At 36.4% G+C, this 12,818-nt stretch overlaps 1 protein-coding gene across 1 annotated transcript; it reads left to right on the top strand.

The window, feature by feature from the left end:
- Nucleotides 1–5,908: 5,908 nt before the first annotated feature.
- On the top strand, nt 5,909–9,405 carry LOC134649736 (uncharacterized). The gene is made up of 6 exons (XM_063504567.1): nt 5,909–5,938; nt 6,560–6,596; nt 7,416–7,516; nt 8,605–8,685; nt 8,965–9,065; nt 9,215–9,405. Exons 1-6 carry the CDS (start codon nt 5,909–5,911, stop codon nt 9,402–9,404), a joined length of 540 nt encoding a protein of 179 aa, XP_063360637.1. The 3' UTR covers nt 9,405.
- The last annotated feature ends 3,413 nt before the right edge of the window (nt 9,406–12,818 follow it).

Below are 12,818 nucleotides of genomic sequence, written 5' to 3'. Positions count from 1 at the left end.
ATCGATTCAACAATCTTCCAAAATCACCTTTGTATGAAAACTGAACTCACCCGAAATACGAGGGACTATATACGGGGTGAGGTGGGATTTTCTGTTTATCGTCAAAGTTATGAAAAGGAACTACCCAAAATAAAATAAAAACTAAAATACAAACGTCCGGAACACTTATTATATTCAGTTTGCATATGTAAAAATAAAATGTTAGTTTTGCACCTACTCACCCCATTTTACGGTACCGTAAAAACCCGTTTTTAGTGATAACGCGTTTTTGTAGTTAAAACTAGTTTTCCGTATCGCCCTGGCGAAAACGCTTTTTTTCATGTTATAAATTAGGGTAAATAAGTACTTAATTTAAGGCCAAACCTCGGTAATGGAAGCACAATGGTCAGTTCCAGAAGTTCGTCTCGTACGTTGATAATGCTGGAAAAAGAAACACAACTGGGTCAATCAACTATTTCTTGTTGTTATTCTGTCCCATCAGCGAGGAGACAATAGTAGCATAGATTGTTAGAAGAACTGCTGTACCATGTTCTACTAACATGCTCAGTAGATGTTCCATTCTGAAAAGGTATTAAAACTACCATAAAATACAAGTTTGGTTCATTTAAATACGAAAAACCTAGAATTTTAAGAGTGACTCAGGAGACCGTAACCATAGCGACGTGTGACAAGAAACAGTTGATTAACCCAACTAGTTTAATTCAAAACTTAAAAAAAAAAAAGTATTTTTGCACAGTATCTGTACTACAAGTTTAGGTTGCTTTTTCACTACTGATAGATAGATATCTAATCTAATCTAATCTATCTAATACCTTTAAACGAGCAATTCTTGTTTATTTATTTATTTTTATATACATATATATATTTCGGGGATCTCGGAAACGGCTCTAACGATTTCGATGAAATTTGGTATATAGGGGTTTTCGGGGGCGAAAAATCGATCTAGCTAGGTCTTATCTCTGGGAAAACGCGCATTTCCGAGTTATTATATGTTTTCCGAGCGAAGCTCGGTCACCCAGATATTCTATACCTTTAAACGAGCAATTCTTGTTTATATATATATATATATATATATATTTCGGGGATCTCGGAAACGGCTCTAACGATTTCGATGAAATTTGCTATATGGGGGTTTTTGGGGGCGAAAAATTGATCTAGCTAGGTCTTATCTCTGGGAAAACGCGCATTTTCGAGTTTTTTTATGTTTTCCGAGCGAAGCTCGGTCACCCAGATATATATAATATTATATAGATACGTCAAAAAAATTTAAAGATACGATATAGATAGGATATGTGCCAAAGTGACATTTTTGGTTGAATAAATGTCACTTTTGACACTAACAGATCGGTATCGTACCGCTGTGACTTCTCATAAGCTTGGTTTGAATCGGACCGTGATACATGAGGCTCGCCTTAGAGGTTATATCTTACCAAATTGCCGATCTCTTCCTGGGAGGGAGGGCTTTTAATATCGTAGGGGCTATTTCCTTCGCATGTATGTTTGGATTCTGTAAGAGAGATTACCTAATGCTTCATTTGTTACTAGCGACCCGCCCCGGCTTCGCACGGGTTAACAAATTATACATAAACCTTCCTCTTGAATCACTCTATCTATTAAAAAACTTTTTCTTTTCGATTCTTGTTTTGAGAGACCTATTGACCCTGCCTATTAACAAAGCTGATAAGAGTGATAACTGATAAGATACAAGGGAATGCCTAAAATGTAGCATATAAATGTCAGCATGACTCATCCATATAGTATTTACCTGATAGAGACGCGTTGCTGCGGGCAGTTATCGCAAGTACGAGTATCTAAATAGAAAACATTTATCGTAAAAAACATTTTAAACTAAGTAGTACCTACTTATTAAATACTTTCATATAAAAATCCAGTACTTTTTATTAATGAAAGTTACTTTATTTTTATAGTTTGACATGATGTATTTTTACGATAATTAATGTCTGTATAAAAAAATATTTTTGCAAACTGAAGTCAAAACTTTAGATTTCAATCACATCGCTGTAACTTTTTAAAGTAGGCTCACCGTAGCCATACTTTTTTTATTAATTACTTTTACATATAGCTATATAATGTAGTTTTATGAGACGGTTAATAAAATAAAATAAAAACCTACCATTAACAATTTAAATAAATACATCGTAACACGGTTAGCACACACCACTTATCTCAAGAAACTGAAGAAACAAACAGATTCTTAGTGAATGATTCATTCATAATTAAGTGTGATAGCGAATGAATCTAAAGGTGCATCCACACCATTTGTGAAGCAACTGTGGAGCAGCACTATGCACAGTGTGCAACAGCAGGCGTGGCTCGCTTTGCTACAGGTAGCTAAAAGTACATCCGTTCCATACCAATTTTGGGGAAAGCCATAAGCCGGGCGTGGCGCTGTCGCCACCTAGCGGCCATATCTGTGCTGATCGTAACAGACGCGTTTTGTTAGAGAGTGAGTCTCCTGTAGGTACCTAGTACTATTATTTATTCTGTGGCAATAGTAAGTAGCTAGGTAAGCTACAGTCAGCAGCAGAAGTTACTAAGCGGGCGAGGTGTTCAAAATTACCTTGACGCTCTCTTATTCTTTTAACAATAAAGTCGCGTCAAGATCATTTTGAACATTTTGGCCGCTTAGCAACTATTGCTGTTGACTGTACCTAATGCTACCGTGCTGCAGTGTTGCTACATAAAAGTTAACTGCGATGTGCACCTTAACAAGTTATGAACTTTAAGCGATTTATGGCGAGGTGGAGGGGTCTGATTCTGTATTAACAATTTGATATGGTTTTCGTCCCATTTTGATACGACCTTGAGTCGTGTAATAAGTGTAATAACACCATCTCACGCGCAAATAAGTGCCAGTGAAATGCTATACTAGCCTATTTAACCGCTTCATTCCTCACACACACAAATATATATAAAACACACATTATACCAACGAATTTAAACGATACTTAACTCACTACTAGTGACCCGCCAGTTAAAAGGTCACTGATAGTGGCAACAATTACAATTTATCGGTACGACCGGGACTCATATTCACGGTTATTTATTATTATAAACATTCTTGTCCATATTTGCAATGATTTATAACTCAAGATAGGTTATAGGCGTTTCAAAATTGAAGCGCTTAACTTGTGACAAATTGGACAAGTTTCCTTTAGTCGCGGCTGGACAAGCGAGGAATGTGCACGTGCTAACGAGCTCCCGCACACCGAAAGAGAAAGGGTCGACCTTATGTTTAACAACGAATGTGACAAAGATGGATGGAATGAGAAAATTAATCAAAAATAACAGATTTCTTCGTAGGCGGGTCATTCTCTCATTTCGTGCAAATCGGTGAGATTCTCTCGATTTGTAATTTTTCTTTTAAATGGTAAACTTTTGAGTTTCGTCAATTTGTGGATTCATTTATTAACATTTTTCTGCTAAAGGCACCTTTGTAACGTTATTACTTTTCATTTAATAAGGCTACTGGTAATGAACTACGCGCTGGTAATGAATTCGGCCGAGATGGTAATTTTATCAGTGGACGGTAATGAAACAAACTTATGAAATCGAACATAAAAAAACTGCATTTCAAGAAAATTAACACCAATTAAAATCAACAATATTAAAAACATGTGTCTTAAGCACTGCGGAGATGATCAAACCGACTTGACATACACTTGGGGTTGACAATCTCAACTTATAATGTTCAAGCTAGATGGTACATTTACCATTTACTTATCATCATTATAAGTCGAGATTGTCAACCCCAAGTGTTTGTTAAGTCGGTTTGATCATCTGCGCACCATATCACATAAAACATAGTTTTCAAATTTTCAAAAATTAGCATAGACAAAATATATTTAAATCATTCGCGTTTTGTACCTATGTAATTTTTTTCTCTCATTCTCTCATCTCATTCAAACAAACTTGATAAGTTAAGCCGTTTATGAGTTATCGCTAAAAGTTTTCCCTTCTTATTTTATTTAAAAGCCTGGCAACCCTTATTTGTGACCGGATTTTCGCAAGCAACCCTACAACCATATAGTAGTGACCGGAAAAAGATAGGCAACCTAGTTGATTTATATTGTACAAGTTGTATACTTTCCATTGGAACTTATTTCGTTTGTCAGACAGATCGGTGAAATTTGAAGAAAAATTTTTTTTTTCAAAAAATAATTAAAAATAGTCTTGACCATATTTCTTTAAGCAACCCTATTTATTTATGTTCAGGAACATATTTTCTTTCATAATATGTAAGTTTCATACGTCAGACATATCGGTGAAGGTCGACCATCTTAGACTACAAAGGCTCCCCGGTTGGGCTCCCCTATTATCATATACATTTTTAAATGTTTATAACAACGTAATATTTATAATAACTAAGCCTCTTTCCATTAAATGCACTGCCTCGAATATATTATCATTACCTTCTTAAGTCATTCATTACCTTCCCCAGTAAAATTGGAAGGAAAAGAAGTGAATGAAACCGATATGAATGAAGTTTTGGAAGTTTTTGTCGCCTACATCAGTTGGCATCAGACCTTAATTTTGCAGAATAAACCATCTGAAAGGCGACACTAAAACACTTCATTACGTATAATTGTAATAATGTACACTTGCTACTTACTGTATAAATCACGCGATGGCGATGAAGACTAACGAGAACCACACTCCTTCCCGACCCGAGAGATCGTATATATTTTCGCTAACAGCGGCACACGGTCGTCCACTACGAGATCACACGGCCAACTGACTGACGAACAATGTGTTGCATCGGCGGTAGGCGCTATATACCCTCGCTATATAGCAAAATATAGCTAATCTATTTCTCACGTCGGTAATGAAGAAATTACTTGAACCATACACTTATAAGGCTGTATAGTTTTTATTATTTATTTCTAGCTTCTAATATTATACGATTTAAAACATAACTAAATAAGTCATTTATTGAACAAACAACGAATTTTCTATTAGTAGTATCTTAAGGTTAAAATGTAGGTCAAAGTTATATCTTCACGCGTTACATGTAGAGATGAATGAAAAAATTGGGTGTTAATTGTACATATAAAGAAAATACATACCTTTTTAGAATTGTTCATTGGAGAGACATATACTTTAGGCCCTATGTTACAACCTTGCATTAACAGATATTTGAAAACGCCACCACATTTTTGGTAAATTTCCGAAAACACCGATTTGCACGAAATGCGAGAACGACCCAGGCACAGAAATAAATATGGAAGTATTTTTTGTGCTCCTCAAGTATGAGTATAAACCTATCTTATACCTTTAAACGAGCAATTCTTGTTTATTTATTTATTTATTTATATCTATATATATTTCGGCGATCTCGGAAACGGCTCTAACGATTTCGATGAAATTTGGTATATGGGGGTTTTCAATGACGAAAAATCGATCTAGCTTGGTCTTATCTCTGGAAAAACGCTGGTTTTTGAGTGTTTATATGTTTTCCGAGCAAAGCTCGGTGTCCCAGATATTCTATGGTTATATAATATCATTGCATATTTGTTGTGGTTTTGAATTACCTGTAACGAATAAGTCACCTATACATAGGTATAAGGTTAGGATTAAAACATTACATTGAGTTACCTATATATTCCATTTTGCCTTAAATAAAAAAATAAAGAAAAATATACATACCTATTTCATATGTATATTTTCCCTAGCTATTGTGACCTCGATTGACCACAATGCATGTGTTTCTAATGTTACGTCAAATATTAATTAATTATACTACCTAACTAATTTTGAGGAAAATGAAGTCTGGTTAATTTAAGTAACTGAACCTTCTGCGAAATAACTCAGTGCGGTACGACGACTATAGGAAGCGGTCTCTTTAATTAAAGTTACAGAATAATTAATTACAAGTAATTGAATTACAATGGTGTCCGTTTACATATTCGCCTCTACAGTAAGTGTTTTTACTAATCAGTTATTGTAGCAAAATAATTCCTCTAAAATGGAAAGTAACAATAGAGTTGTAGCACACGCAGTGCAAGTGTTCCTTATAAGTCATAATTTCATAGAAGTTTGACGTTTAAAATAACACTTGCACTGCGTGTGCTATCAAAATCGTTGCAGACTTTTCTCGGTCTAACTCTAACAATTTTGTGTTATTTTTTTCTCGTCAGCTGGCAGTTAGGATAGATTTAAATGATGGTTTCGGGAAAACAATATATTTTAATTATTTTATTTGTTCGGAAAACTTACAGCTAGAGTAACAAGTTAGGTAATAACATAGAAACAGTGAGCCAATTACAAGTTTCCACAGGTAGAAGCTGCGAGGTGATATTATATTTAATAACTTTAATTTGGATCAATTTAGTAACATTATACTACAACTAGCATTTTTCTCACGTTGTATGGTAAAAATTACTAAATAAAGTTAATTCACCACTCGCGCCTCAAAAGCTACGAGTCTTTTGCTTGCTTGGGTCTGAATATGATATGAGAGCATGAGAGGCAATGAGAGGTAATCAACAACTTTGCTTCCTTGTTAACATATAACTATTTAAATGAGTATATTTTCCAGTTGGCGTTGCTGATAGGATTTAACCACGCAGAGCCCAGTAAGTTAAAACTCATCCATCCATACATAAATAGTACCTGTTTCATTGTCCGTCTAAACTAAATTTTAAATATCGAGAGAAATTGCAGTTTTTGAAAATTCTCTTTGGCACATTGCTAATTTAGAAACTATTCACATAATTATGAAAAAAAAACTACTTAATTTTAAAAGGAATCGCACTTGATAAGGCAACATTTATTTACATTTGATTATCTACTTTTTTTTTTACAAAATCTAGTTACAATATAAAATTACATGCAAATCTAAATCGCAATCATAAATAAATTAAAATATATTTTTTTGACAAAAATAGTTTTTTTATTATCTATTTCCCTAGTCATCCGGACGGCCTAGGTCTACCCACGGTCTAATTTAATTTATTTTATTATTATTTGTTACCCTGTTGTGTCCCACTGCTGGGCAAAGGCCTCCCTCTCTTTCTTCCACGCGTCTCGTTCTATGGCAATATAAGGCCAATCTTCCCGAAAGACGTCAAGATCGTGCCGCCATCTCCTTCGAGGTCTGCCGTTACGCCGCGGCGTACTAATTTAATTAATCGTAAGAAAAATATGCACCCTCTAACAAGATCGACCAATCGGTGGAAACTCTTTGATTTCGTCCAGCAGTGGTCTTCCAGATTAACGTGATACTGATGAGGGATCTTAAGATATTTATAATGGTCAATACGGAAATTCCGTCAACAAGCGTTTTTTTCTAAAACAGTACACAATTGGTATTTTCCTCTACAAAGCAGCGATTGCTTTACTTTCAGATGACGGATTTGGCCACATTGATTGACCTTACGTTATTTTTTAAACAGGTTTGGAAGATTGGCCCGCCAATTGTACAGGGAAGTCGTACTGCCGCGATCAACCAAGCTACTACCCGCATAAGAAATTTGAGGAGCTTTTGAAGGGACAGGTAAATTAAATGTGACGTTATCTATGAAAAGGGACCTTATTGTCGATGGCGCTTACGCCATTATTAACGATGCTCCGATATAAATACAACGCCGCGCGACGCTGTGCGGCGTAAGCGCCATCGACAATAAGGTCCCTTTTCATAGATAATGCCCCAAATACTGAATAAGGGTCGGTTGTACCATAGAGAAAAAAATACATACCTAGATTGCTCACTCTACTCCATACATCAGTTTTAGTACCAAAAAGACTATTAGCATCTAGCATCGAGTAGCGGAACTATCAGTACTGCTACATCTATTGTCAAGTAGCAGTACTGATAGTTCCGCAACTCGATGCTAGATGTAGACACTGAAATTAATAGTCTAACTGATGTATGGAGTGAGCACTCTTGTCTTACTATATTTTTCTATAGTTAATAAAGACGCCACGAGTATTTTATGACTCAGTTAAACAACGTTGCATACAATACTTTTTCTACGACCAAGCACTTACTTTGAAATAAAATTGTAAAAACAAATATTTTTCATTCAAGAAAGTAGCAAAAATGGAGGGTACGGGCGGAAAAAGAATGAATTAAATTAAAAAAACATGTCTATGGTTCACTTATTTGTCAGAGATGACATTTAAAATAAGGTTGGCAACAATGTATTTCATTCAATATTTTTTAAGTGGTTATTACACGAAGTATCGAAAAAGTGCCAAAAAGATACTGCGTGTATGCACAAATGCTTTTTTGGGGAATAGACTAAAGACTTGTCTTGACAACTATAAGGTAGGGTTTAAACGGTGTGTGCACGACCCTTTAAATGACAAATAAAAGTTCGGGAGTAGAAAAATACTATTTCGTCATCAATATACCTCATCTTTTATCGCTGACTACTTTTCTTTCCACAGGCAACTAATACTCATCGAGACAATTCTAACAATAACCCTAAACTCAATTAGGTTGCGTTTTTTTATCACAGAGTTTCAATGACCAGCTCTTGTCTCCATCATCTAGGTCGATGGTACCATAATATGCCCCATTTGGCCCCCTTTGGTTGAGTGAAGATACTTGTCTTTATCAGTGATGTTTTTTTCTTTCAGAGTTTTGAGTTCGCGCAAGGCGTCTTCCTCGTGAACCACACCAGCGGTGAGGATGTAGCTGGCTGCGACAACCAGAGATCTGTAAGTGTACTGAGTGCTCAGTGGATGCTCGAGGTATGGCGACTAGCCGAGCCGGGAGTCTATGTTAACCAAATGTAAGGTCAATGTGGCTCTAAGGTCAGCTGGAAGAGATCCCTTATACGTATAAGTTCGCCTTTGTAACTAAATTTACGCGAATTTCATGTGAACCTGTTTTTGTACAAAAGTGATTTACTGCTACTACTACTAATTCTAGTCTTGCGTGGGATTCGGCAGTTTTCCCCGTTTGTTGTTTGTTGTTTTCAATGTTTTTTTTTTCAGTTTGGGAAGATTTATTTGATCCTTGACAAGAACGACAAGATACGGTACGTCGCGCAAAACAAAGACGTCTTCTCGGTTGAAATTGGAGTAGAGGAATGCCAGTAAGTGGTATTTAACACACACACACACACACACACACACACACTATTGTTTTTAATTATCAGAGATATCGCCTACGTCAACGCGGCAGCTTAAACTGTCAAGCGAGTTTGATTTAGATTAAAAAACTTCATCGTTATATTTCTTTTAGATATCCTGGCCCGTACCAGTCTTCAGCCCTAGACGAAAGCAGACAAATGGAACACCCAGTCGCCTGCCACGAAACGAAAATTCCATTCATGTTCCCCGTGCTGACGCTAGATGGCGCGGCTTTGGAATCTGTGTCGCCCAAAGATGGCCTCTCAGTGAGCTGCTCTGCTAAAGTTATGCAGAATAATTAATTTCTTTTTAATTGCTTCAAAATTTTCAAGTTCGTAAAACATATATTGAGTATTTATTTATTTATTTATTTTATTTTGGTTATATTTATATATGTACGCTTTATTTTTGTTTATTTAAGTATTTCTATTTATGTTTATATATATTATTTGTAGCAATGTGTATTCAAAACTTGCATTTCATTAATTTTAGTGATTGTACACTATTGTTTTTGTTTGTCATTCATCGTTACTTCTGTTTTGTTTTATTCGTTTCCTCAAAGGTTAACTAGAAGAGATCCCATACAGGGATAAGTTCGCCTTTGTTGTATTTAATTTACTCTGTAACTATGTTTCTCGTGTTTTTTTCCATGTGCAATAAAGTATATATATATACATACATACATACATAGATATTTGTAACATGTGCCTTTTAAAAGAATAACAGAAAATAAAAATAAAGCTTTCATATACGAATATTTCATACATGTTTTTGTAATGTATTACCTACTTATCCCTTAGTTTATTAGTCCTACAGGTTACATGAAATAAAAACATAATTATTCATTGTAATCCCCTACCGACAGGCTCTAGAGATAGGTAGGTACTCGTAAAAGTTGAAATTGAAAAAGTATTTTAATCTTCTTATATTTATTTACCTATTATGCTTTGCTAAGCAGTTTATATATGGCACTGGAAAATTATCAAAGAGACCCATTTTTTCCAAAGGATTGGTAAGAAGAGGGATTGGTAAATAATTGACACATTGCGAATTTTATCTCATACCTCTACTATTTATTTACATAAGCTTGTAACTTGTGCACAGACACCGCATTGGACCCAATGCCCCAATTGGATGCGGTGTCTGTGTAGTGTGTAGTCTGTGCCTTAAGTTTACATTCGGATCTTAAACTGGGCTATAACCGCGAAAATCTAATTTCGCGAATTGCGGGAATCTTTCTTTGTCACTCTTATTACGCCTTCATTGGAGTAAAAGAGAAAGTTCCCCACAATTTGCGATTTTCGGTTTTCGCGGTACGGTAGCTCCTCTGGTAATCTCCCGAGGACGAGTTTCTTTCTTTTGTGTGTCCAAAAGATATTCCATTATCTCTACAGTGAAGTTATTGTTTGAGTATTTTAGTTGAGCAACTCAGTGGAAGCCCTTTCGCAGGTGACAGTAGCTTGACGCCATTTTTGTTGCCGTTCTGGTAGAGTACTGGGAATTTGAACTCGACTCTTTGCTCGACGCAGTGCACTTGTTTTTCTTTTAAGAAAAATCTATTCAAGCCAGTGTTATCAGCTGACGTTATGGGGCCAAGTTTCCTGAAAAGTCATAAAAATGATAAGTTAATTTGACCGTGCGTCAATGACAGACTGCGTATCAACTTGGGCAAAAATGCTGTCGTATGTGGGGATGTTCTCCTCTACAGGGGCCCGTTTCTCAAAAGCTTGTAACTTGTAATACAAGCGGATGTCACTTTTTGACAGCTTATCTTAGAAAGGGACTTCCACTTGTACTGCAGATTTGTATCGAGAGTCCAAGGGATCTTAGCAGAGTCACTGACTTGAGTTGCGGCGCGTGCCAAAGAGGCCAATTCAAATTTACATTTAGATATCAATATGTTGTTTTTGTTTAGTAAAATTAAGGTAAAAATATATGTTTCAGTATTTTTTAATTTAGCCCAATCAAAAGAGACTTAAAGAAACTGTCATAAAATACAGACCATATGACGCGAAAGGTACAGTCACTTGCAATAATAATATGTTATTCTTCAAAGACCGCAAAAAAAATTGTGACATGCTCTTATGGCTCTACAAATAAGATTTGTAACATATGATTGCAGGTGACTGTACTTATACATAGTGAGAAGCAATGAAAACTTACTCGCATTCTTCGGTTTGGACCCGAATGGTGTAGTTGGTGCTTTGGGGGACGTACCAGACCGTGCCATCTTCATCTTTGATCATGTATATCACTTTGAGCTGAAAAATACCAAGTAAGTATTGAATGAATACTAATTGTTACATACAAAATGTGAATACGTCACTACAGAGTATAAAACAAAGTCGCTTCCCGCTTTCTGTCTGGCCATATGTACGCTTAGATCTTTAAAGCTACGCAACGGATTTTGATACGGTTTTTAGGGTTCCGTACCCAAAGGGTAAAAACGGGACCCTATTACTAAGACTCCGCTGTCCGTCCGTCCGTCCGTCTGTCACCAGGCTGTATTTCACGAACCGTGATAGCTAGACAGTTGAAATTTTCACAGATGATGTATTTCTGTTGCCGCTATAACAACAAATACTAAAAACAGAATAAAATAAAGATTTAAGTTGGGCTCCCATACAACAAACGTGAATTTTGACCGAAGTTAAGCAACGTCGGGCGGGGTCAGTACTTGGATGGGTGACCGTTTTTTTTGCTTGTTTTGCTCTATTTTTGTTGATGGTGCGGAACCCTCCGTGCGCGAGTCCGACTCGCACTTGGCCGGGTTTTTTTTGTTAGATAGAGTGATTCAAGGTTTATGTATAATTTGTTAACCCGTGCAAAGCCGGGGCGGGTCGCTAGTTATTTATTTATAACGTGAAAAGGTGTATGTAGGTTCTAAAAATTCCACACATGGAAAAAAAATACCAAATATTCAATTCTAAATTTGAAATATTAAGGTCGTTTTTAGGGTTCCGTACCTACCCAAAGGGTAAAAACGGGACCCTATTCCTAAGACTCCGCTGTCCGTCCGTCCGTCCGTCCGTCCGTCCGTCTGTCACTAGGCTGTATCTCACGAACCGTGATAGCTAGACAGTTGAAATTTTAACAGATGATGTATTTCTGTTGCCGCTATAACAACAAATACTAAAAACAGAATAAAATAAAGATTTAAGTGGGGCTCCCATACAACAAACGTGATTTTTGACCGAAGTAAAGCAACGTCGGGCGGGGTCAGTACTTGGATGGGTGACCGTTTTTTTGCTTGTTTTTTTTTTTGCTTGTTTTGCTCTATTTTTTGTTGATGGTGCGGAACCCTCCGTGTGCGAGTCCGACTCGCACTTGGCCGGTTTTTTATTAACACGCTTTTATTAGGTCGACCTGTATGTAACTATGTAATGGAATCTTGCAAGTTAAATTTGATCCACTTCCCGGTTTCCGATTGAGCTGGAATTTTGCATACCTACACATGTAAGTCGGGTGACAATGCAATATTATGGTACCATCGAGCTGATCTGATGATGGAGACAGGAGGTGGCCTTAGGAACTCTGTGATGAAACAACGCAACCTAATTGTGTTAGGGGTTTTTAGAATTGTCTCGATGAGTATTAGTTGTCTGTCGTAAGAAAAGTACAGTCAGCGATAAAAGCTTGTACCAAAAAGCGGCCAAGTGCGAGTCGGACTCGCCCATGAAGGGTTCCGTATTTAGGCGATTTATGACGTATTAAAA

This window comes from Cydia amplana, chromosome 7 (assembly GCF_948474715.1).
Source record: "Cydia amplana chromosome 7, ilCydAmpl1.1, whole genome shotgun sequence".
NCBI classification, from domain to species: Eukaryota; Metazoa; Arthropoda; class Insecta; order Lepidoptera; family Tortricidae; genus Cydia; species Cydia amplana.
This window is presented reverse-complemented; position numbering and strand designations above follow the sequence as displayed.

Excerpts from the sequence above, each read along its gene's own strand:
- LOC134649736 (XM_063504567.1), top strand. The coding sequence starts at position 5,909 with ATGGTGTCCGTTTACATATTCGCCTCTACA. Across the intron at positions 6,597-7,415 it reads ATTTAACCACGCAGAGCCCA|GTTTGGAAGATTGGCCCGCC; the intron begins GTAAGTTAAAAC and ends TTTTTTAAACAG. Across the intron at positions 7,517-8,604 it reads AGGAGCTTTTGAAGGGACAG|AGTTTTGAGTTCGCGCAAGG; the intron begins GTAAATTAAATG and ends TTTTTCTTTCAG.